General features: G+C 38.7%; 1 protein-coding gene across 3 annotated transcripts in view; it reads left to right on the forward strand.

Moving 5' to 3' along the window:
* PAX5 (paired box 5) overlaps window positions 1–27,918 on the forward strand; it is a 352,693-nt gene that overhangs the window by 242,761 nt on the left and 82,014 nt on the right. For 2 of the 3 annotated variants that reach the window (XM_082253481.1, XM_082253482.1), the window contains exons 7-8: window positions 15,276–15,386; window positions 27,215–27,344. In XM_082253481.1, coding sequence (XP_082109607.1) covers window positions 15,276–15,386; window positions 27,215–27,344 — 241 coding nt within the window. The remainder of the gene's footprint in view (window positions 1–15,275; window positions 15,387–27,214; window positions 27,345–27,918) is intronic. The other variant, XM_082253483.1, reaches the window with a different exon arrangement.

The following is a 27,918-nucleotide window of genomic DNA, read 5'->3' on the forward strand; positions in this document are numbered from 1 at the left end:
AAAAAGACAGACCACATTTTCACAGTGGGGGGAAGGGCAGACAGCCATGAAACTGATATGATCATAGGCTGTCTGCCCTTCCTCAAATATTTATTCAGCAGGAAAATAACATAGGGAGTCCAGATCTTACACTTGGCTGTTGTGCCTGTTAAATAACGGTGCAGCCATTTGTTTCTTCTAATGTGCTCCTTTACCTTAGCCACCTTGAGGGCACATATTACCTATTTTTTTCGATAATGTTTTATTGGTTTGAAAAAAAAAAAACAAAGCGCAAAACAGTGTACAATACATCATTACCAGAGACAGCCAATACAGTTGTGGTTCACTCTTATCCATGCGAAAGATCAAATGATAATCAAAAATTGAGGTAAGAAAGGAACAAAAAACATCAATGGCCAGCTAAATTTAATGGTACTCGACAACTCAAGTTTGATATACTATACAAGAATGAGATGAGGTCAAATAAAAGCACAGAGCTAATCAACCACAGAGGATAAGTCCTGTATAGGGGTAGCCTAACAGGCATGGCGAAGACCTATGACATGTGAAACTACTTCCTCTGTCTCTATTATTTATTTTGTATAGGTACCATAAATCAATTTGCAGTATCAGAATTCTCCAAGTAACAGAGACCAGATTTTCTCAAATTTTGAGGGACAACCTCTGCTATTGTAAGTTGCCCTATACAAAGGAAAAGCAGAATTAGCCAAGGATTACCACCTACTTAGTGTTGGTGGAGCAGGAGACTTCCAGTGAAGCACAATAGCTTTTCTGGCATAATATAGCAATATATCATGTAATGACCTAGTCACTTTTTTGTGGGATAAAGATTGCAGAATCTGGGACTAATATGCACTTATACTTGTACACAACCAAAATATATGAATACATTTGCATTTAGGCTGGAGCACCAAAATGACTGGCTCCAGGAGTTGAAAGAAGTGGTGCAGATTCTGTTTCACAGGGGAGTGTGTGGGGACCAGTGATTGGAGTTAACCTGGGTTCTTTTCCATACTCTAATAGTGGCCCTCAAAGAGGGTATGAGAGGATAACCCCTATAGAGAATTAACTGCAGGGACTCGTAGAAAACTAGGACTGCCACCTTCACCTCCACTTCTTATTCAAGGAGTGATTGTTCAGCGATCTCCTAAACATTATTGAAAGGAGAGGAACATGACCCTTGATACAGGGGGCCAAGCACTGGTCCATACCCCCCATTTTCCTACCCAGCAGTATTTTTTTTATATCATTTTATTAGAACAATATTTTCAACTTAGATTTTTTGGTTATTTTTAATTTTTAATATCAAAATATTTTCAAGTAAAAAAAAAAAAAAAAGCAAGCAGGGACAGCAAGACAATAAATGTAATGCCTACAAGCAATCATATCCTGGAACAATTGCTGAACACGTCATATCAGAGAGGACTTTCATCAGAGAGGGGTAAATTTGTGACTGAAAAACTGCATTTTAATTACCAGGGGTGAGGGTGTGCATTTTTTGGGTGCACAATCTTTTTAAAGTCCCATTAATGAACAATAGGTTACATGGGTTGCAGCACTGGCTGGAGGTGGCCCAACATAGGTTTCAGGTACTAGCTTGCCTTCCTCTGCATGTCATATCAGAGCCTGCCTTCACCAAAGTGGGATATTATATGACTGAGAATCTGTATTTGGATAATTTGGGTGAGGGTGCACTTTTTTGGCTGGAGCATGGGCTGGAGATGGCCCAGTCTGTGCTTCAGGTGCTAACCTGGCCTGCTGCACAATTTGTGACTGAGAAGCTGCATTATATTAACCTGGGGTACTGGTGTTGTGGTAGTTTGAGTGCACAATGTTTTTAAATTTATTTTGAGAGGGGGCGTTTCAGAAGATGCAGTGAAGTGCTAGAACAATAAACAAAACTCTTCAAAAGATTGTCAGCAGCAACTGCCTGATGTGGTCTAATTAACACAAAAAATTAACAATTAATTTATAAATACAAATCTAACACAAAATTATTCAATTACAGAAAAAAATACAAAGTTTTGTTCAGAGACAACAGCCAGAATTATTGTACAGACTTGCTTCACATTATGTGAGCAATTTTACAAGGACACAATTTAAAGGGAGAAACCAGGCAGGTTTAAAATGAATAAATCAAAATATAGTGTATTATAATTCAAAAATATTGTACAGACTTGATGCACACAATGTAAGCAGCTTTAGTAAGCACAGCTTAAGAGGGGGGATACCAAGCAAGTTTCAATAAAAAAAAAAAAAAATTAGAGTATAGTATATCACTTTAAAAAGAGAGAAAAAATGTGCAGCCAATCACACTATATGAGATACTTAAGTAGGCTTCAGATTCATAGCAAGACAAAAAAAAATATATTGTCCAGATTCCATGCACAGTATTTAAATACTTTACTAAGCTTCATTTTGAACAGGACATACATTAGGCTTTTATTTTTTTTTAAATAGGGTGCATTAATTTTGCTAAAAAAGCAAAGAAAATCTTGTAGAAACTTTGTGTATTGTATTTAAAGTGGTTTTAAATCCAAAACCAAAAATGTAATATATAGCAGCTTACCAATTATTAGATGTGGTTGGTGCATTATTTTTCTTTTCTTTAAGGCTTTTTTCCTCTGTTTTCACTCGATGATCTGGCCAGTTCAAAACCTTCTGTATTAGAGTGCCCCTACTCTGAATGAAGGAACACAGGGGCACAGTAGACAGCAGCATTGTTCATCTGGAGGGAGGGGAGAGTTACATGTACTAGCAGATTTATATACATTTACAAATTGAAGCCAAACTCCAACTCACACTGAAGCTACATAACCCTGTAAGCAACCCACAAGTACCCCTGTCAGTGGTAAATTGTTTGTCACAACACTTTTTTTTATTGATACATTTGGAGGAGAGCTTGCTCTGTTAAAAAAACAACAGACTTAAGCTGGCCTTGGAGCAATTTTCTTTCCTGCAACCACAGTCAATGTTGATGGGGGAATCCCTCCCGAGGAAGTGGGGCGGGAGAAGCTGTCCCCGCCTGGAGAACACAGTGATAACTGATAGTGGCTATAATAGCCGCTAGCAATAATAGCATAAAAAATTAGACAGGCTGGTTGTAATCAAGTTGATCAATCGATCATCTTGCCCATACATGGCTCGAATCTCGGCCGGTTCAGCAGGAACTCTGATTCAATCCATCTATGGCCGGCTTTACTGGGCAGATCACCATGTAAAAATAAAAGAAAGAAAGCCTAAAAAAGAAAACAAATGCAGCCGTCACATCTAAAAATGGTAAGCTGCAAAAATGCAAAAAATGTCACCTAATGTAGATCCAGCATCAATCATATTGACCCTCTGGCTGATGACATTTGCCTGCCATAACAACTGCCGCAGCTTGACAATGTTGCCCACTTGCACTGCCGCCATTAAATAATGGATGCCTGGCTGCTGTTTGAAGTCAACTGTTCCCAGCATCCTGGGTGACATCATTCACAAAATATGGAGAGCAGTCAAGCCACCCTGCTTACATGACACCATACCCCACTGTGATAAGGGTCTCCTGCTCACATCTGGCCCCCAAGGGGATGTATGGATTTGTTGGGGTAAAATTATAGGTATCTGGAGGCCCCCTTTATATTTGGTCAATGACATCAGCAAGGATCCCCAACACTGTTGTTAAAATTCCAGCAGAACTGAGGATCTGCTGGGTCATCATTGGGTGATGGACAAACATCATAGGATGGTGGGTCATCCTGAATAATGATAGACCTACACTGCTGGACAATGTGATCAGTGCTGAATTTTATAAAGTTTGGGCAGTAAAGGACTTTTTACAAAGTTTGAGAATCTTTATTCATTACTTTTTACTTTTTTGGGAATAAATGCTGGTTTGAATCTGCTGATGTTGGCTCTCTACCAGGAAATCCTGGAGCACTTCATGCTTCTCTTTGCTGACCAGCTGATTTCATTTTCCAATACCTGGTTTAATGATCATGGTATCACTGTGCTTGATTGGCCAGCAAAATCGCCTGACCTAAACCTCATAGGGAATCTGTGGGGTATTGTCAAGAGGAAGATGAGAGACACCAGACTCAACTAGGCAGATGAGCTGAAAGCCACTATCAAAGCAAGGAAAGAACTGCTTGAAATATTTCACTCTGTGTGTAATGCATCTATATCTATATAAAATATAGGAGTTTCTCTTTTTGAGTTGAATTACTGAAATAAATAACTTTTTGATGATATTCTAATTTATGAGATGCACCTATATTTGTGCACTGGTGCGCAGTCATGTTGGAACAGGAAAGGACCATCCCCAAACTGTTCCCACAAAGTTGGGAGCATGAAATTGTCCAAAATGTCTTGGCATGGTGATGCCTTAAGAGTTCCCTTCACTGGAACTAAGGGGCCAAGCCCAACCCCTGAAAACAAACCACACCATAATCCCCCCTCTGCCAAATGATTTGGTCCAGTGCACAAAGCAAGGCCTTCTCGTCCACATTAGTGCCTGACCTCACAAATGCGCTTCTGGAAGAGTGGTCAAACATTCCCATAGACACACTCCTAAACCTTGTGGACAGCCTTCCCAGAAGAGTTGAAGCTGCTATAGCTGCAAAGGGTGGGCCAACTCAATATTGAACCCTATGGACTAAGACTGGGATGTCATTCAAGTTCATGTGCGTATAAAGGCACAATACTTTTATTAATATAGCGGATATAGGATATTGATATTGTAAAGCACTTTTTTTGGTATTGTTTGGCATTTTTTTTTAACTAGGTACTAAGGTTTTAAAAATGGGGTTTGCTTATCTATGTCAATACACTTCAAATAAGTTTACACGTGTAAGGTTTTATATATAGTAATATTCATTCCTATGGGATTGAAGTATATGTTTATTGGAACACAAATTGTTTCCCTCTCTTGCTCTATCCAAAAGGAAAATAAACCTTTTGCCTATAGTTCGACCGAAATTTAATACTGCATGATCTACCTGTAGGCAAATTCAAATTCATATTTTCAGTCTTGCAACATTTGTTTAGCACACATTCAAAATAAAATGTTCTCAACGCAGGTATATACAACAACATAAAACATATACAGAGCTCCTTAAAAGGCATAAGCATAGACCAGACTGGTAGGTCTGCATAGTTTTTTTTTTTTAAACAAGCAACCATATGTGAAAATACGAGCTTATTAAAACAATTCAACAAACCAGCAAAGCCAGAATAAGCACTTTGATCTGTAGCTTTTTTTAAAGTTTAGAATTTATGAAGGAAATCACAAAGTGTCTAGTAGATGGGGGCCATGCAAGTCATTCCTTTATTGCCCTGGTAGCTAACTGTACCTCCAGCTGGTGTATAGCAAAGATACAGAATGCCCTAATAATAGATATAACAAGATATATGAGTGGTCAGTAAGGACTATGTTTTTCTGTTAATATTTTACCTTAGATCATGGCAAGGATAGTGGGAATCAGGGTTAGAGTATACAATATCTAAAACGAAACCTTTTGTAATAATCTCCTATCCTTTGAAACTTGCAAAGCCATTGGTAGGCCCACTTCTTTGGTGTGCCAAGCGCAAATGTTTTTTTTGCACCTTAAGTTAAAGAGATTTAAATATCGGATGTAAAGATTTCTCTAAATAAATCAAACATTTATTCATATGAGTTAAACATTCTGGTCAGCATGAATACCATATAGAAGATATTCATTTATTACATCTGAGATAGCATTATAAGCCCATACTTTGACATATTTTGGCAAACACTGTTATTTGCTAATAAATTACACCTGTAATTTAACCACTTGCAGACATACCGCCATAGTTATACAGCGGCTGGTCGGTTCTGTTTTGCTAGACAATGTACCTGTTCGTCGCTTAATGTAGCAGATAGTGGGGGGCGCGGGCTCACCGCCGGAGGCACGCACACGCTCCGATTGTCTAGAGTGGGAGCCAATCAGTTGGTCTGGTGGATGTGATGTCCACTGGGCACTCACAATCGCTCCCCATGGAGACAAAATGGCAGTCAATGTAATAACAGCAAACCGCTGTTCTGTCAGTGATGAACACAGGAATCCTGTGTTCCTCCTATTTAGGAACACAGGTCCCTGTGTTCATGCAGCAAGCCAATCCCCCACACAGAAAGCACCCCCTAGGGACACATTTAACCCTTTGATAACCCTTTCCCGGCCAGTGTTATTAGTACAGTAACAGTGCATATTTTTAGCAGTGATTACTGTAGTAATGTCACTGGTCCCCCCCCCAAAAGTGTCAAAAGTGTCAGTTAGGTGTCTGATCTGTCCACCGCAATGTCGCAGTTCTGCTAAAAATTGCTGATCGCCGCAATTACTAGTAAATAAATAAATAAATAAAAATTGCATAAATCTTTCCTCTAGTATGTAGACGTGATAACTTTTGTGCAAACCAACCAATATACACTGATTGTGATTTCTCTTTTTACCAAAAGCATGTAGCAGAATACATATTGGCCTAAATTGATGAAAAAAATCAGATTTTTACATTTTTTTTAATTGAGAATGTTTTATAGCAGAAAGTAAACAATATTGTTTTTTTTCAGAACTGTCGTTATTTTTTTTGTTTATAGCGCAAAACATAAAAATCGCACAGGTGATCAAATACCACCAAAATAAAGCTATATTTGTGGGAAAAAAAGGGCTTTAAATGTATTTGGGTACATCGCCGCACGACCGCGCAATTGTCAGTTAAAGTAACGCAGTGCCGAATCGCAAAAATGGGGGGTAAAACCTTCCAGTCCTTAAGTGATTAAGTTAAAACAGCACGTTTAAATAACCATTAAATCTCCCTGGGGTGCCCCTGGAAGTTTATGTACAGATTGAAAAACTGTGAGCTAGAATGATCTGACAACGTTTGAATATTGTCCTAATGCAAAAACACATGAAAATTCTGTGTAAGAAAATTCACTTGTTTTGACACCTCATTTGTTTTATCAGAGCTCTTTCCATGTCATGAGATGAGCCATTTCACCAGCTAATGTGCTATAGACCCTCTAATAGCTTTCAAATGTTATTGACAGAAGGTCAGATGAATTGGTGCTGAAATTGACCTGCAGAAGATTTTCAGGTCTTCATAGCCATCTACTATTAAACAACACATGATAAAGCAACGTCTAATAGCAAGCAAACCACTGGAAGCTGAGATAGCTTTGTGCAAGATGTTCAGACACAGTAAAATTCCCTATTAATGTATGTATATTGTGTGGCGACAAAGGATTATTTGATTTGTTAAGCTTTATTTTGAATAGCATCATATTTCAATAGCCAGATGAAATATTAATGTATTTGGTTAAGGTATTTTATCATTTGATTCCTTGCATCTTGATGAAAAGTGATAGCCAGAGAAGAAACAGTAACCAATTAAATGACTTGCATTTGAAAACACAGGCATGGGGGCAGGAAGAATATTGGAAATATGGGAATATTGACTTATCTCCTGCAGCTATAAGAAAAGCAAGTTATATAAATCTATACTGATGCCAACATGCCTGCTGACTTGTTTAATGAGCTGCAATCTTAATACTGGAACTGCTAATTTTTAGGGAAAAGTGCTTGATTCCCTGTGTCACTTACATTACACTTTTCACCTGACAGCTATTGATTTGTAATTAGTGTTTTTTTTAAGTTGATCAAATTATTCAAGATTCCTATATATGCTGTTAAACTGGTTTTGCTACCTATTTAGACTGAAAATATGGGATAGAATGCTAACTGTTTTCATAGCAAGCAGGTTAAATTAAGGTATTCTAATAATCTTTTACACTGTATTTTACTTTTTTCTAATGCAACATATGTTACTAAAAAATACATGTGTTTCCTAAAATATGTATGTATATATATATATATATATATATAGTTACCTAAATAAGAGATCCCTAATGTAAGAGTAGCAAATTAAATTTCATCTGTTAGTAGAAATCTACCTGTTAGTAGAAGTCCATCTATTAGCAGAAACCACCCTCTTAGCCCCTGTAACATCATCACAATGACTACAGTGCTCTATAGGTTGCCGGAGCTAAGAGGAGAGAATACCACTGCATAATGCAGCTCTGCTTTCTGCCTTCTCCATTGGTAATGTGGGCAGTGGGATGCTGTCAGTCACAATGCCTTGGGGAGGTGGAGATAGGCATGGCCAGTCCTTACTGGCATTGAGGAGGAGGAATATTAGCAGTTACAATCCAGATCATGAAAAAAAGAAAGGCAGTCTAGTCCATGCAGCTACAGTGCTAAACAAGGTGCCAATTGCTGCAGTGACTTCACTAGGGGGAAAGAGCATTATGGCCCAGTTTCAGAAAGGCACAATCACTGATTGGATCGGGTATTTATAACATGACATAAAGTGAAATGGGTGCGCTAACCAAATTAGGATAGTGGCTGCACTAAGAACTCCAAGAACTGAAGAGTGAAGAAATGTGTAAAGAAAATTAGTGCGCTCAACTAAAATACAACAAATATGTATAAATACAGATAAATATACAATGTATCGGTGTATAGTGAACTATACAAATACCCCTCTATAATCTTAAATGCAGCCCAAACAAAAGTGATGTGAGTTCTGATGGAAAAAGTGTCTCAACACAAATGTGATACTCCTTTAAATAAACAAATTCAATGAACGTAACTGTGAATTCACCATCTCATGGTACAAACATAAGCAGTGGAATGGCTCCTTAGCAGATCCCACTTCAATAGTGCTTCAAGTGGATCGATAGAATAAATCCCAGGCGCAATAATACATCAACACTCTGTGTACCACCACATGCTGTGCAAGTAAGTAGATTACTTCTTACAAGATGACCAGTTAGAGTAAGCTTCAAGGCATATGCTACATAAGGAGACTCCCCAGGAAGGATATCCAGGCTAAGTTCCTATTGGTCCCACACTATTAGACTTGCTTCTCCTTGTGGATGCAAATGACCAAGTGTTGGAGGCTCAGCCCGCCCAGTGTATGCTAACCAAAATGAGAGGAATAGCCGTGCATTATCTTAAGACACGGTTTATTAAAAAAAAAAGACACTTACATGGCAACAAGGACTTAGAGACACATATGCTCCTTCTGAAGACCGGCGTGGACCGCGCTCTGCGATGTGACGGTGTGGCTACTCCACCCGACCCTCACAAGGCGTCAGCTGCCTTGAAGCTTACCCTAACTGGTCAACTGGTAAGAAGTAATCTACTTACTTGCACAGCATGTGGTGGTACACAGAGTGTTGGTGTATTATTGCATCTGGGATTTCTTCTATTGATTCACTTCATGCACTATTGAAGTGGGATCTGGTAAGGAGCCATTCCACTGCTTATGTTTGTACCATGAGTTGTCTTTTCACTTTGTCTACAAGGAGTCACGTTCATTGAATTTGTCTATTTGAAGGAGTCACCTTTGTATCACATTTGTGTTGCGAGAGTTTTTCCATTGGAACTCACATCACGTTTGTTTGGACTGCATTTATGATTATAGAGGGGTATTTGTATAGTTCACTATACACCCATACATTGTATATTTATCTGTATTTATACATATTTGTTGTATTTTAGTTGAGTGCACTAATTTTCTTTACACATTTATAACATGACAGAAGCTGCAAATAAAAAACTAAACTATGCAGTAAGCTGTGGTTAAATGTGATGTATATGTATATATATATATATATATATATATATATATATATAGATACACAGTATCACACAAAAGTGAGTACACTTTCAGTTCATGTGACAACACTGAAGAAATGACACTTTGCTACAATGTAAAGTAGTGAGTGTACAGCTTGTATAACAGTGTACATTTTCTGTCCCCTCAAAATAACTCAACACAGCTATTAATGTCTAAACCGCTGGCCACAAAAGTGAGTACACCCCTAAGTGACAATGTCCACATTGGATCCAAAGTGTCAATATTTTGTGTGGCCACCATTATTTTCCAGCACTGCCTTAACCCTCTTGGGGATGGAGTTCACCAGAGCTTCACAGATTGCCACTGGAGTCCTGTTCCACACTTCCATGATGACATCACGGAGCTGGTGAATGTTAGAGACCTTGCGCTCCTCCACCTTCCCTTTGAGGATGCCCCCCAGATGCTCAATAGGGTTTAGGTCTGGAGACATGCTTGGCCAGTCCATCGCCTTTACCCTCAGCTTCTTTAACAAGGTAGTGGTTGTCTTGGAGGGGTGTTTGGGGTCATTATCATGTAGGAATACTGCCCTGTGGCCCAGTCTCCAAAGGGAGGGGATCATGCTCTGCTTCAGTATGTCACAGTATATGTTGGCATTCATGGTTCGCTCAATGAACTGTAGCTCCCCAGTGCCGGCAGCACTCATGCAGCCCCAGACCACCATGCTTGACTGTAGGCATACACACTTGTCTTGGTACTCTTCACCTTGTTGCCGCCACACAAGCGTGACACCATCTGAACCAAATACGTTTATCTTGGTCTCATCAGACCACAGATCATGGCTCCAGTAATCTATGTCCTTAGTCTGCTTGTCTTCAGCAAACTGTCTGCAGGCTTTCTTGTGTATCATCTTTAGAAGAGGCTTCCTTCTGGGATGACAGCCATGCAGACCAAGTTGATGCAATGTGCGGCGTATGGTCTGAGCACTGACAGGCTGACCCCCCCCACCCCGTCAACCTCTGCAGCAATGCTGGTAGCAGTCATATGTCTATTTAATAAAGACAACCTCTTGACATGGTTCTAGTAATCCATGTCCTTAGTCTACTTGTCTTCAGCAAACTATTTGCGGGCTTTCTTGTGCATCATGTCCGCAGCCCTGCATCTCCTGCACCATGCCCCTAGCCCTGCACCATGCCCACAGCCCTGCATCTCCGGCACCATGCCCACAGCCCTGAATCTCCGGCACCATGCCCACAGCCCTGCATCCTCTGCACCATGCCCACAGCCCTGCATCTCCGGCACCATGCCCACAGCCCTGCACCATGCCCACAGCCCTGCTTGCCCTGCACCATGCCCACAGCCCTGTACCTCCTGCACCATGCCCACAGCCCTGCATCTCCTGCACCATGCCCACGGTTCTGCACCATGCCCATAGTCCTGCATCTCATGCACCATGTCCGCAGCCCTGCATCTCCTGCACCATGCCCGTAGCCCTGCACCATGCCCACAGCCCTGCATCTCTGGCACCATGCCCACAGCCGTGCACCATGCCCAAAGCCCTGCATCTTAGGCACCATTCCCACAGCCCTGCATCTCCGGCACCATGCCCGCAGCCCTGCATCTCTTGCACCATGCCCACAGCCCTGCATCTCTGGCACCATGCCCGCAGCCCTGCATCTCTTGCACCATGCCCACAGCCCTGTATCTCCTGCACCATGCCCACAGCACTGCATCTCATGCACCATGCCCGCAGCCCTTGCATCACTTGCATCACGTGTGGTGCCTGGTGGACGAAAGAGCAGGACACAGCACTTCTGTCTGTCAGAATCTACACTCAGTGAGTAACCATTTCTATGCAATGTTTTGCAAATTGCATGCCTTTTTTTGTGCCAATTCTATGCCCCTAAAGCTTATTGCCATGTTGTGCCACTCTCTGTCCCTAACACTTATTGCCATGTTGTGCCAATTTTATGCCCTCTCCCTTTAAAATATGCATTATTAATATTTATTGCATTTATATAGTGCCCACAAATTCTGTAGGGCTTAACAATATTCAATTACAAGCAAGTGGGTCCCAAAAAATAACTGTATTCAGAAGTGGGTCTCGGCCCAAAAAAAGTTTGGGAAGCCCTGCTATAGAGGCAAAGGAATTAAAGTGATTGTAAAGTCTCGTTTTTTTTTTCTTTTTAAAAATAACAAACATGTTATACTTACCTCCTCTGTGCAGTTGGTTTCGCACAGAGCAGCCAAGATCCTCTTCTTCTCTAGTCCCTCGCCAGCTCTCTTGGCCCCTCCCTTCTGTCCAATACCCCTCACAGTAAGCAGCTTGCTATGGGGGTAACCGAGTCTCAGCTCTGTGTGTCCATTCAGACATGGAGACGAGGTCCGGTCCTGCCCCCTCTTTCTCCTGATTTGCTAACAAACTTTGATTGACAGCAGCGGGAGCCAATGGCGCCGCTGCTGTGTCTCTAGGATGGGCTCAGGTAAGTATTAGGGGGGCTGAGGAGGGCTGCTGATATGAAGTACCACTTCCCAGTGGTACTTCATAGATTGTATTAAGATAAAAAAACCTTCTGCCTTTAGAATCACTTTACGTTACTTGAAAGTACAGTGGACTATCAGTACGTTATCAAGAGCCAAATGGGTTGCCATAAGGAAAGGGCGTATAAGTGGAATGCACTCAGTAACATAATGCATTTGCACTGAAGTCAACAAAGCCTTTAAAGTTGAACTCCAAAAAAGTACCTATTTGTAGCCCATGATGTCATCGCTTAACCAATTCCTGCCGGGCGGACGTCCATGGACGTTATCGGGTTTCAGTGGCTATACTGGGTTGATGCCTGCACCTACAGGCATCATCCCGGTATGGCTAATTAGCAAGTGGCAAATTATCAATTCTGCGGGTGGCGGAAGGGGGTCCCACGCCCCTCACGCAGTTGCCGCTACCTTTCCCTGGCTCTTCTGTCCCAGAGTGAAGTCAATGACTGACACGATTAGGACCAGCCACATTCCCATCCACTACCCCACCCACAATCATGTTGATTCATTAATTTGATTCTCATTGCATGATAGGAAATGTAGTTTGCTCCAGCAGTGCTGCACAGTGACCAGAAGTGACACAGCTGCTTCTGACACTTCGTCCTATATGTAAAAATCTACTTTTTTGCTAGAAAATTACATAGAACCCCTAAACATTATATGTAGCTCTGGAGCGATGCGGCTGGTGGCAATTGCTGCCCTAAACAGAGAGAGAGGAACTTATGTCGTTCCTCTCTCTCTCTCTGTAACCCTGGAAACTGGGAGCGACAAGTAGTTCCTTACTTCCCATTCCGCCTCTTTGTTTTCCTGGCCACTCACAGCCAGGAAAGCAGCCGATCAGACCGATCTGTGTCTGATCGGCTGCATGGGAGTCTAGAGGAGATAATTGGGGTCTAATAGACCCCAGATCTCTCCATAAAGAGGACCTGTCACGGTCCATGCTGTCAGAAGGGATGTTGTTCATGGGATGTAATCCCCCCCAAAAAAAAATGTTTGTATGAATCAAATAGTAATAATAAAAATGTTTTTAAAGCACCCTCATACCTTACTCCTGCATGCATATGTAAACAGTGATCGCACCACACATGTGAGGTATTGTTGTGAACATCAGATTGGGAGCAATAATTCTAGCACAAGACTTCCTGTACAACTTTAAATTGGTGACCTGTAAAGGCATTTAAAGCGTCACCTATGGAGAATTTTAAGTACCGTAGTTTGCCGCCATTCTACAGGCAGACGCAATTTTAATGTGTGACATGTTAGGTATCTATTTATTCAGCACAACATCATTTTTCACAATATAAACAAAATGGGCTATCTTAAGTGTTTTGTTTTTTTAATTCATGAAAGTGTTTTTTTTCCCCAAAAAAATTAGGTTTAAAAAACCACTACGCAAATACCATGTGACATAAAAATGCAACACCCACCATTTCACCATTTTATTTTATAGGGTCTCTGCTAAAAAAAGAAAAAAAAAAAAAAAATATATATATATATATATATATATATATATATAAAATGTTTAGGGGTTCTATGTAATTTTCTAGCAAAAAAGTAGATTTTTACATATAGGACGAAGTGTCAGAAGCAGCTGTGTCACTTCTGGTCACTGTGCAGCACTGCTGGAGCAAACTACATTTCCTATCATGCAATGAGAATCAAATTAATGAATTAACATGATTGTGGGTGGAGTAGTGGATGGGGATGCGGCTGGTCCTAATCGTGTCAGTCATTGACTTCACTCTACATTGATGGTGGGAAGGACAGATGAGGATACCCCTGGCCTATCACTGTATTGATTGCTATGTTAGTGAGCTAGACTGTGAGTCTGTACAGTGACCTTTTAACATCTCACTAATAAAGGGACACAGCAGACAGAGAAGACCAGTGGCCCTAGGAAGAAATGGGAATAGTGCCCTCTGGTTTTCAAAATGGAAATAAAGGAGAAGAAGCCATTATTATGGTAAGAAATTACCTATTGAAATAGGGGATACAATTTCTGCCTGGAGTTCAGCTTTAAAAGTAGCAAACAGTGATGAAGTACATGCACTTAAAAGTGGAACTTTAACCAAAATAAAGAATGACATATTTGATGCAATCTGTCCATAGCATTAACACAACAGTCTTTGTTTTTCTATAACTAATGTTATCTGTTAACCAGTACGTCTGTTATTTTGCAACTTCCTTTAACAGACCAAGCTATGTAGTACAAGTGGAAATTTGAGGGTTAACACAAACCAATAACACTGAAATGGGTTTTTATAAAATAAACAAAGAATATACAGTAAATATATATATATATATATATATATATAAAAAAAAAACAGAAGCAGATATTCACAGGTATTTCATTTCCCATTAGTGTAATTCCTATAAAAGCATTTTTTTTCATAATCATATCTGATAACATGCTGTATCTTTATATTATTTGTGCTATTAATGTGCTGTTTGATCATATCTAATATATCATGTATATATGTATGTAATATATTTTTGAAGGCTTTTTCACATCATGTTCTGCATTTTTATCACTACATTATAGTACTATGTACAGTATATAGTGTACTATAATGATTACTTGAGGGTATAGTACAGTCTAGAGAGTTGTTGTTTCTAAGTACTTTCAGGGGTGAGGGTGGTACTATCTTACAACCATGTATTACATTTCATTTTTTTGATTTATAGTCAATTGTTATATTATTACAACATCTGATGTATGTGGGGGTTTTCTATTGTCTACTGGGTAATTTTTTGCTTGTAGCCTAATAGAATTTTATGTCACATTTTTTTCTTTATGACTCAGTTTTTTTAAAGCTACTGATATTTTACTAATCATATCATGGAATTTAAAAATGTGATAGGGCCATGTGCTGGACTGCATGCATAAATTTTGCTGTTTTAATGTTGCATGTTGGGAAATGGATCAGTCAGTATAATGGGAAATTGTAAATGTAAGTGGGAATATCAAACTAAATATACTTTATAGTACCTTAATATTTGAGCTAAGACATCTTTTAAATGTAAAAAAATAAACAAGAACACAATCAGAACACGATCACAGTGGGGGTGATCTGGTTCTGAACATTACCTTATGGTTTCAGCAGGTTCGTTGGCTCCCACGTTTGGAACAGGTTGAGTTTTCTGGCGGCTCGACAGCTCAGTGGCGCGATTTTCGACTTTCCCTTCATCATGAGCCACACAGCCGAACCCCGGTAAGTCCACTTGCTTTACAAGCGAGCTGGGAGGGGACTTACTTTCCAAATAGTCTTTTCTTTGTGAGGCTCTCTCACTGCCCTATGACATTTTTAATCGCAAAATAATGCAATTTACTGTATTTTTCCTAATAGTTTTAGGGTCAGTATTATTAAATCACTATTGTAATTAAAATTTTTCAAGTTTTTATAGTGAGAATATGTATATGACTTACACTTCGTTCATCCCACTATTATGCTATCCAAGGTACTGAAAAGAGAGCTTTTGTCAGTATTTCTGTATGAGGTGCTCAGGTTCATTAGCACTTCAAATTTGTCTTTCTTAATTTTTTTTTTTTTTTGTTTTGTTTAGCAATTGAACAAAGTACAAAAAGTACAAAAGTAGAAAACAAAGTACATAAAAAAAATATTTAAAAAATGGCAGAAAATATAATATAATTAAAATTGTTATCATTTACCTTTTTACTTATACTTTAGTGATCTACGGTTCAGCGAGACTACCAATTATATATATTATTAATTATGCATAGTCAACATAGGAAAATAGTTATGGCAACAGGAGGTGCTTACTTTCCATGTAAAGTAATCATAGGCCACATACTTTTTATATATTGCCTTTTTGTATACAGAGATGGGCTAATAGATCATGGCCTAAATACTGTACATGCCTAGGAATGCTCAACTTAAGGCACTGGGGCTGATTTATTAAGTAGTGCACAACTATGCATGCATGATCAACATTATTTTTTTATCCAGGATATAGACGGCCAGTGGCAGCATGGTATTCAAGAATAAATCTTCACTGATATATTAGTATTAAAACTGAGTACAAAAGACAAGATAAAACAGTGGCCTATGGATGAAATATGATTTTACTCTCAATTTAGGAAGGGATTCTTTGCAATAGTATTTAAATTATGATATGTCCTGATGCCTTAGACCAATGTTTCTCAACCTTTTTTCCATAAGGCACCCTTTAAAATTATAGACAATCTCACGGCACCCTTTATAATTCTTCAGGTACGCCATTTTAAAATGTAAAAAACTTTTCTAATAGTTTTACATAATGCAGCAACATTCACACGTACGACACACAACGTTAGAGGTGATTCATTCTTCCAAAAGCAAATACACTTTTGCACACTGGTACTGACTTACTAGTATTTCAATGCTTCTCTTCCCCCTCAATTTCTCTCCATTAGTCAGCTAATGTGACTCCAGTGCTGAGGGAGAGAGGCAGAGGAGGGTCAAACAAGGATGCTGTGGAGGCAACAGACATCCTCCTTATCAACTGAGGAGGGTCAAACAAGGATGCAGTGGAGGCAACCAACATTCTCCTTATCAATTGGTGATGTCTTTGGTTGGTAGGATGCCAGTGTCTTAAAAGTCATAATGGTGCATAATGAAAACCTGCGACTTTTTGTAACTAAAAGGCAGACTTGGTCCATCTGCTGGCTTGTGTACAATTTGTGACCAATTTTAGCCACTTTGCCAAGGCAACCCTGAAGAAACCTCAAGGCCCCCAGGATGCCTGGGCACCCTGGTTGAAAAAGGCTGCCTTAGATAACTGAGGCAAAATAAAAAAAAAGTTTAAAAGACGCTAAATATGTCTGCCAATTATTAATACACACTGTTTAAATATTTAAACAATAGACCACTAAAAGACAAAATAAAATTAAAAAGCAATGTTTCTGCAATTTCAGCTTTCTGAGCTGTCCCCTGCAGTAATTATTTTCCACCACTAGATTCCCTGATTCCACTGAGCTGAATGATGGTCAACAACATTTAAAGTGATTGTAAAGTCTTGTTTTAACAATCATGTTATACTTACCTGCTCTATGCAGTTGATTTTGCACAGAGCAGCCCAAATCCTCCTCTTTTCAGGTCCCTCTTCAGCTTTCCTGGCCCCTTTTTCCTGTTGAGGACCCCAACAGCATGCAGCTTGCTATGGGGGCACCCAAGCTGAGTCAGAGCTCCCTGTGTCCATTCAGAGATGGAGCCAGGACCCGGCCCTGCAGTCTCACTTTTCTGATTGGCTGAATGATTTGGATTGACAGCAGTGGGAACCAATCACGCTGTGCTGCTGTCTCAGCCAATGAGGGGGGCAGACCCAGGCAGCTTAGACACTCCTGCAACATCGCTGGATAAAGATGGGCTCAGGTAAGTATTAGGGGGGCTGAGGGGGGCTGCTGCACACAGAATGTTTTTTTATCTTAATGCATAGAAGGCATTATGATAAAAAAACTTTCTGCCTTTACAATCCCTTTAACACATTTCCTCTGAGCCCATGCCATCATAGACCAGCACCCAGTCTGTGATCAAACAGTGAAAAAGAAGCTTCACAGTGATGAGCTCATCTCCCCATCACTTTAACTAATTACTCAATGTAGCTGCGTAATTTAAAGTAAACATGTGCTTTGCTCATGCAAGGTAAACCAACAAATTTACTTTAATTAAAGTAGTTTATACCTACCTTCCTTTTGGTTTAAAACTATGGCATTCAGCCACCAGAAGTGAAGAGAAATACCTGAGACTTCAGAGTATAGAGAGCATGTCACTTGCTCACCTTACTTTCTCATGACAGTGCTAGTGCTTTGTGACCATTTGCAACTTGTATCTTACACCTCTGATCTTTACTCCTCGCTGCCTAGTGGAGTAATAATAATAAGTATAAGATTCTGGTAGGAGACCTATTAAAGTGAACCTGTTTCTTTGCTCTGCATTAGCAAATCACAGATTTACTTTAATGTTGGACACATTGCCAAACGGTAACTAATGCTTTATTTGTTTGTCTTCAGTGAGGTCTCCCAACTGTTATTCCAGCCTGTCTCAGTTTAGATATCTAAAGCTGAACAGATAAATTACACCAACTATAATAAATGCTAAGTATAGATGAGTGAGAAATTCTTTTGAAGAAATCAAAGTAATTATAACATTACAGCCCTCAGAAGATGTAATCAGGTAGCATATGCAGTAGAACATGAGCATTCATTTTATACTGGAAGATCCCTTTTTGGTGGTCACAGCATTTCATTATTTTATAATGAAGCATTTCTTTTCAGTCAGAGCATTCATTTTCCATCTCTTAAGTTGCATGATTATATAATATTGTTAAAAAAACAATACTACTAATACTGATTAATTAAATGATTTTGATTGTTGAATTCACAACGATCATAAAATCTTGAAATTTACCAAATCATTCAATATCCCGTATCTAAAAGAAACTTCAACATTTAACATGATTTGCCACATAATTTCGAGCTCTGTAGAAAGTAAAATTGGAAGCCGTGGAGAGTTCTAATAAAACTAAGAAGGTTCAGTCTTGAGTTGGTAACATGTTATTACAGTTGCAATTGATATCATGTGGTTAGCTGTTAAGTTGTTTTCCCACCACATCTTTGGTTTTCAGATTTAGCAACTGGGCGACCTCTGTGTAGCTAAATGGTTTTAGCTTTCTTTTTATGCCCACAAATGCCTACCAGTTTGTTTGGAACCAATGCTGCACCAGCAAGCTCTAACTACCACACCTTGCCTCTTGTCCCTGCCATGTCCACTACCAGCATCACTATGTTGAATAGTGGAGTCCATGTTGCATTTTTTTAATGTTAGCAGAGCAGAAGATTCACTAACCTGGTAAGCTTCCTTGTTTAAGGTTTTGTTCCCACTACAGAAAGGCTCAGATGACCATCAGCCCTCTAGGTATAACTGGCCACCCACGTGTGCCACGTGACTCCCCTTGATTGCATCAAACTACAGAAAATGAAAAGTGTAAGTGTTTCACTAGACATGGTTTTAGTTTGGCATTAATTGCCCTCAGGCTGTAGTATTCATTTTGCTTCAGTCCTATTTAAATAATAAATAGAAATAGTCCTCTGTGAGTAAGCCTTGGGTCATTTTCAACATCTATGTGATTGTGTTTGTAAATTAGAAGAGATGCCACAAATACTTTACATAAGCAAATGCCACATTCTAACACAATCAGATTCCCGCCAGTTCAATTGTTTTGCCTTTTTCCTTTTTTCGTATTCTATTCCCCTGCATCACTGAGGCCAATTTAAACAACAAATGCAAATATTTTTCATCTCTCATTCACACCGCTTTGTGCTCGCGGGACAGCCTTTTCATTGTATATGTGTGTGCTTGCAAGAGATTTACTGCCTTGTGGCATGCCACATGTCTTAAAAATTACTGTGCCCATTTTCTAGTGAAATAATTTCAACAAAGAGTGGCTCCTATTACAGCCAGAGAAGCAGAGACGTCATGATTTATTATTATTTATGGTCCCCGGGCCTTGTTTATGCACGATGGGTTAGGTGAGCGGGATAGCAATGCCATTATGCAAATGACATTGAATGTCCTTTCTGAGCCTAAATAATTTTTGTGTTGGACGATTAAACCTCATCTGTTATTGATATGGGCTGCAGTCGGGCTATTAAAGAGTCCCAACAGTACTTACTCCCAGTAATGGGAAAATTGAGAGGAAGAGTCTAAACAATTGCCTCTAGTGTGCTGTGATTGTCTGCTAGGAGTAGAACATAATAAACCCCCTGAATAGAAATTGTGTTTACTACTTAGGGATAAATAAAGAGGGGAGAAAACGTAATAAATTACACTTTGCGATTTGAATAGAGCACAGCAGAGCATTGGCGTTCTTTTCAATGTATTTATAGATTTTATTTATTCTCTTTTTTTAAGGTAAATAACAAGTAGCTTGGAATGATTCCCATCCAATACGCAGAAGGACAGGCTGGGAAGTGTGGTGGTGGGGGGGGGGGGGCTGCTAGTTAAGTAGAACAGAGGACCAACGTTTGCAATATGGACAAGGGAAACAAGGGAGCTAACATCACCACTTCCCCTTTCTCTCTTTCTTTCTCTCTCCCTCTCCTTTTTTGACACAGCTGTGCAGTTACATTTTGATCAGTCTTGATAGCTTATGAATTCCAAAATTGACAAAATTTATAGAAAAATGAGGATAATCCATCTTCCTTAGCAGCCTGTCAGGAGCTGGCTATACTTCATAATCCTCAATTACAGATGCTATTTTCAGGCATTTACATGCAGATATTAAACACAAATGAGAAACAAAGGAGGAATGGAAATCCAGCTATTTATATGTCCAGTATAATGTTTTTTTTTTTTTTTTAGATAACAGAAATATAGAACATATGAGATCTTTGTATTTATAGGATCTAAACAGATTTGGATGTGAATTATTTTTTTTTTGTTTCGTTGAAAATTCCTTTTTCATTAAGATGTTTGGTTACACTAACTGAACTTTGATTTTGGAAGGAATTTGAGTTTGTCTTTAACAGCATTTGAAAAATAATGATTTTCCTCTGTGAAAAAAAATCAGCTGTGTGGTAAGCATTTCACACCAAATATAATGCAGTGTTTGGGTAAAAAAGTAAGGAGAGGTGTTTAATCCTAATAGCCCCAGGTGTAAAAGAAGGATTAACCACTGTTATCATCTATTTCAAATGTCATTATTGATAAAGAACGTTTATTATGGTTTAACAAACGTATCCCATGTAGGTTGCCATGGACTGTTCTGTTGAGTTGGCATGACTTCCACACTTAACCACTTGTAGAGTAGCTCATGAAATGCTTTTCTGACAATTTTTCATTCAAATCATAACATTTTAAAGTACATGCCTCCTAATTTCTTAATACAGATAACACAGTATAATCAATGTTTCTTTTTCTGCTTCTGTAGGTCAGTTATGTTCTCTGGTCCATAAATTAGGGTCAATTTATAAGCAACCATTCACACCCATGCTGTAGTTTTTCTAGTGCTAGTTATTAAAGAAAAGAATGACAAAATATGAAATACTGAAATCTACACAGATAAAAAGAACAGGTATAAAAACAGAGAGGATGAGTTGCTATTCAGCGATAAAAGTGTGCCAAGACACAGGTCATAGTACTAAGTACACTAAAGACTCTGCTGCACTTTATATGTATGTATTGCTAAATAATGTAAGCAGAGATGGTAAATTATTCAGGGACTTACAGATTGATGGCAGACAGTGGCAATACTACTACCTGTACTTACATGTACAGACGCTTGTTGAAGGGGAGAATCCCACACTAGCCCACAGCCATGACACTCCAGGCTGCTTTAAGGGTGCTGCATAAGTTTGGGCTTAAATAATTATAGAATAATAAAGAGATTTATCAATGCACATTATTACACATTTATGTCCACTGTGTAGAATACAGATATCTGCCACCACAGCCACACACACACACACACATATATATATATATATATATATATATATATATATATATATTTATATATATAAATATATATATATATATATATTAGGGATAGACCGATTATCGGCAAGGCCGATATATCGAGGGCCGATATGCACTTCGGCCCCGGAACTGGCTGATATTATCAAAATTACTGTATGTAATATTAGTGTATATAAAATCCTAGCATCCACTTTATTAGTGTTTTATATAATGTCCAGTGTGTGTTTTTGCAATCTAATAGTGTGAAATACCTTCATTACATCGCCGCTTGGCCCTTCCGTGACCCCCAGCTGTCAGTGGGGGAGGAGAGAAGGACAGCAGAGTGGGAGATATAACGAAGGTATTTCACACTATTCTGATCTAATCTATCTGGTGCTTCTGTGTACACTGCAGAGGGGAGGGGCTGAGATCCTCCCCTGACCGCTATGAGAGCAGAAAACAGCAGAGTGGGAGATTAGCGAGGAGAGCCCGGAGCAGCGATGTAATGAAGGTATTTCCCACTATTCTATAACAAAAACACACACTGGACATTATATAAAACACTAATAAAGTAAATTCTAGGATTTTAAAGACACTAAACTAGGTTCACACAGGATTCCTGGCAGGCAGGGAGGGAAGGGAAGACCGCACATTACAGCTAAAAGACCTACCCCACATGTTCAGTACCAGATTTGTGTCAAAAATTGGCCTTTATTTTTTAAAACTTTAAATGTACAAAATATCAGCCCATATCAGCCAATACCGATACTTAGTGACCAAAACATTGGTATTGGCCCTGAAAAAAACCATATCGGTCTATCCCGGACCCTAATATATATATATATATATATATATATATATATATATATATATATATCACTCATGGTAAATTAGTAATAGTTACATTATTCATGACTACGTGCATGGGCAGATTTGATCAACGTTTCTATTCTGCTAGATTTCCAACAGCCTAAACTGTTAGATTAATGCTTACAAAATTTTGAACAGTACACATTCTCACAACTGGTTTTACATGGCAGGGTATCAGACTTTTGGAAGTAAGGAGAGAGTGAAGGTAAATTTTATGCTGGTTGGTTAGTGTTCTGGGAAAAAATATAATGTAAATGACCCATTTAGTTACTTTACTGTATTCTAAGATCACTAATCAGTGTAGGTACAAATACAATATAAAGAACATGCTAACTTTTAACAGCACAAATGTTCATCAGCTATTTAGAGGTTGTGGTACACTACACAACACAGCTTGGGAAACATGTGGTCTCATTTACTAAATATTGTAAATATTCACTTCAATTATTCAGTCATGTGTAATGCACTTTCCTGTTTACTTATTTCATCTCCACTTCAGTAGGTGTTCAAAGTGAACAGGAATTTGCTTTTTACGTGATTGGAAAACTAAAGTGAATATTTAGTAAATCAGCTTCATGGTGTTGCCAATAATCTAGCGTACAGTGTATTTATACATAAAGGAAGTACAATCAAAAGCAAAACGAAAGCAAGGTAAATTGCAAAATTGCGAAAATATGTGATACAGCCTTTACACATATTGCAGAGGGAAGAGATAGATACTTTGCTTTATATTCAGTATAGTGAAGGAGAAGATGATATACAGATATAAATATTAAAGAGAATATGTCAAAATAACATATGGGAGCTTCCACTTACTTTTTCTTTGAAAGTGCAAGCTCCATAACTGTTATCTGTTTGCTTTCCTGACACCTTATATGCACATATTTCTTCCAGGTCAGTGACTCACCCAATAGTGGAACCAGGATGAAATTAAGAGCCCTGGAACATGTATATTTATAACAAGTTACAAAGGCTACTTCCCTACCTCTCCAATCTGACATGCCTCTTTTAAAACATACAATACAACTACATACAGGGAAAAAAGTATTTGATCCCCTGCTGATTTTGTACATTTGACCACTGACAAAGAAATGATCAGTCTATAATTTTAAAGGTAGGTTTATTTTACAGTGACAGACAGAATAACAACGCAAAAATCCAGAAAAACACATTTCAAATAAGTTATAAATTGATTTGCATTTCAATGAGTGAAATAAGTATTTGGCCCCTTTGCAAAACATGACTTAGTACATAATAGTTGTAGTTGAGGTTGAATAAAGACAACAGTCCATCCAGTTCAACCTGGTAAACTAGTACTTGGTGGCAAAATCCTTGTTGGCAATCACAGAGGTCAGACATTTCTTGTAGTTGACCACAAGGTCTGCACACATCTCAGGAGGGATTTTGTCCCACTCCTCTTTGCAGATCCATTTTTCTGTCACCTTAGCAGAAAAACACCCCCAAAGCATAATGTTTCCACCTCCATGTTAGACGGTTGGGATGGTGTTCTTGGGGTCATAGGCAGCATTCTTCCTCCTCCAAACATGGTGAGTTGATGCCAAAGAGCTCGATTTTGGTTCTTATCTGACCATAACACTTTCCTCCAGTTCTCCTCTGAATCATTTAGATGTTCATTAGCAAATTTCAGATGGGCCTGTACATGTGCTTTCTTGAGCAGGGGGACCTTACTGGCGCTGCGGAATTTCAGTCCTTCCTGGTGTAGTGTAATATCAACTATTTTTTTGGTGACTGTGGTCCCAGCTGCCTTAAGATCATTGACAAGATTCTCTCGTGTAGTTCTGGGCTGATTCCTCACCGTTCTCATGACCATTGAAACTCCATGAGGTGGGATCTTGCATGGAGCCCCAGACCAAGGGAGATTGATAGTTATTTTGTGTTTCTTCTAACTGTTGTCTCCCTCTCACAAAGTTGCTTGGCGATGGTGTTGTAGCCCATTCCAGCCTTATGTAGGTCTACAATCTTGTCCATGACATCCTTGAACAGCTCTTTGGTTTTGGCCATGGTGGAAAGATTGGAATCTGATTGATTGATTGATTGATTGCTTCTGCGGTTAGGTGTCTTTTATGAAGGTAACAAGCTGAGATTAGGACACTGCTCCTAATCTCAGCTCATTACCTGTATAGAAGATACCTGGGAGCCAGAAATCTTGCTGAGTGATAGGGAATCAAATACTTATTTCACTCATTAAAATGCAAATCAATTTATAACTTTTTTGAAATGTGTTTTTCTGTATTTTTTTGGATATTCTGTCTCACACTGTTAAAATAATCCTACCATTAAAATTTAGAAGTGATCAAAAACCAGCAGGGGATCAAATACTCTTTTCTCTCACTGTACATAAAACACTACATCTATATTGATATATTCAGTAAAGAATCTGCAGCTTGCTGCATTAAAGTTTGGCACACAAGGAACCCCTACATTTTTTTCTTATATGGTAAAGGATTCATTTTATTTATTTTTTTATTTTAAAAAGTGGTTTTACTCTTTGTTCAATTTATTATAATTTGAACCTGCATGATGGTGTTTAATCGTGAAAGTGAGAAACCTGAGGCATATGAAGGTGCTCATGGGTATTAGTTTCTTATATTATTAAAAATGTTTAATTGAATTAAATTAATTTGAGATTGGCATGCAGCATTTTAGTTGCTATGTAGTCTGTTACACCTCCCTTTGGGATCTCAAATTTCTATTTTACCACGCTAATTGCTAATTCACACCTTCCCATGCAAAGAAATCCAGTCTGTAATAAAAATTTGGAGTGATGGTCTTTCAGCGCTTCCATTGTTTCCTGAACTCTGAAGATATTGAGAATATAGAGTTTATATTATGTTCTAAAGTGATTGCACACTACTGACATGAAATATGAACAAAGCATATCCCTCTATAGTGTGTATTTGTCTCAGTCCAGAGCACTATGTGTCATTTATGTCTGCTGTCACATTCCTCTGCTATCTGCACGAATCAGTTCTGACAAGTTTTTCTGACACCAAGAGAGGCCTCAGTACACAGCCTGTGATTGACAGCCTCTGCTCTGTTCCTGTGGGCTGTGTGAAGGGGGGGGGGGCTGTCCTTTCCTTCCAATCATCTCTCACTGAGCTCTGCAGAGTGCAAATTCAGCTCCCTAACAATGTGGGAAAAAAAATTCTGTACTTTAATGGTTTTAAAGAAGATTTCAGATAGACCGGTACAACTTATGTAGGAGGATTTGTTTAATCTCTGTGTATCACCTGAGGCCAGTCACTTTACTTTGGTGGACTACATATGCCAAGTCAGTATAATACATGTTCTAGATACATTACTTTAAAGAACAACACTTTTTTTTTTTCATTTTTTAAGGAAAGACAACCAGATGGAGATGGAGATTTTGCATGTGACAATTTTTGTAATACATTTTATAGGTTATTAAAGACCGGTTAGATATAACCTCTGTTAAAATGATACATTGTGAAATTGTTGGCACTGAACTGATCATTCAGAATGTTAAGTAAGTTGGTAATACATGTAAAGAGAATGGTAGCAAATTAAGTCAGTGGTGTTTTTAGCACAAAAAAAAAAAAAAAAAAATGCGATGAAAGGAATATGGGGACTACCATTACTGATCTGATTCTAAAGGTGCTAATTATTTGGAGTTTGTTTTGATCCACTAGAGGTTGATTTACTAAAGGCAAAAAGGTTGTTCACTTTGGAAGGTACTTTTCTCTTAGCTTAGCAAATGAGGTAAAGCTCTGCATACAATCAAGGACAAGCAAATTATGGCTTTTGTTTTATTTCCTTGCTTGTGATTGGGTATTCTTTGCATATAGTTTTCACCACATTCACTAAGCTAAGGTAAAATCTAGTTGCAAAGTTAACAGCCCATTTGCCTTTATTAAATCAACCCCACAGTCTTCAATCTTTTCCAAGTCACAGACTATAAATACTCACCTTTTTAGTGAAGTCAGAACACTGAACGTGAACCCAAAAAACACAGGACCGGACTTACTTAGGTTCATTTGCTGTAGGAGGATACTGGTGAACAGATGTTTACTGAATATTCTCGTTCTGCATGCTTAACCCCGAATTATGCTTTTTATAGTGATTGTTGGTTCAAAGTTAAATATCCTGCTACTCAGGCCTAGACTCTCTAATTGGTTCCAATGGGCACAACATCTTCATGCCTTCAGTCAGTATCGAGCAGTTTGCCTGACTGGAGAAACTGCAAACCTCTGGGCTGCTTCTGTGTGTATGGAGGAAGGATGAGGACCATAGGAATAGGGTGGTAGGGCTTCCATTTTTAAACATGTAAAACTGATAAAATAGATTTATAGCTGCCCTAATTTAACAATATGGTCTGCGTCAATGGGTTTTTATTCTCTCCAAGTGGGTTTTTCATTCTAGTCTATGAAAATGCAAAACCCGCTTGAAGCAGATCAAAAGGAGGTCAACTGCAAGTAAAATGCAGCAGTCAATAAATTATGGATGATCAGTGAAATATCTTAACTGATGCCATGAAAAGAAGCCTAAAGCCATGGACACAGGTCTTTACAGTGAGCAAATAGTCTGGCCTCTCTGATAAATTTGTATACATCGCAAAGAGATGCAAAAAAACTAGTGGCGCTTGAATATTGCTCTTTACCATATCAAATAAACATGAAAATCTGTTCTTCTTGCAAAAGAGGACTGAATATAGCTTATTGTATTTTTCTTTATAGACAACAGACTATTCAGCCATGGCATCTCTAACTGGGGGTTTGGATGAGATGAAGTCCAGTCTAACAAGTCCTTCTTCAGGAGATTTAGGAGGAGCTGTTCCTGGACCACAGTCATATCCTATTGTAACAGGTAATGAACAATTTAATAAAAGATAGCTTATGCCACAAGACATTGCAAAGAATGATGATGTATAAACATACCTTTTCCTTTTTTCTATATATATATAATATATCTGTTTGTCTTATTCAATTACAGGGTGTGAGCTGAAACAAACAAACTTGCACATTTTAGTACAACAAAAAAATGCAGAGCAAGCAGTGCCCTTGCAAGTGTCAGTGATGTATTCTGTAAATGAGTATCTTGAATGTACGAATTGACATATTAGGAGTCCTTGGTGGCATAAAGACCACAAGAAAGCTGTCCAATTCGGTTCATTTGGTCCAATAAGTGTATCTTTTTCTGCTGGAGAGACTCTTCTCAGCACTGAATATGCAAAGAGTGAATATAAGACAAAATAATATTTAAAAAAAGGGGTGGGGTCAGGACAGAAGGAGAACAGGGGGGAGTAGGGAGGGAAACACAACACCAAAAATACAGAGTCGCCCTACCAGGATCTGCCAGATCTAACCATTGCATAGTAATATTCATAAGCATTAACATACTTACTCTTCAACCTTTAAGATCTATATATAGATGTATATAC

Source organism: Pelophylax lessonae (genome assembly GCF_965119305.1).
Source record: "Pelophylax lessonae genome assembly, chromosome: 1".
NCBI lineage: Eukaryota > Metazoa > Chordata > Amphibia > Anura > Ranidae > Pelophylax > Pelophylax lessonae.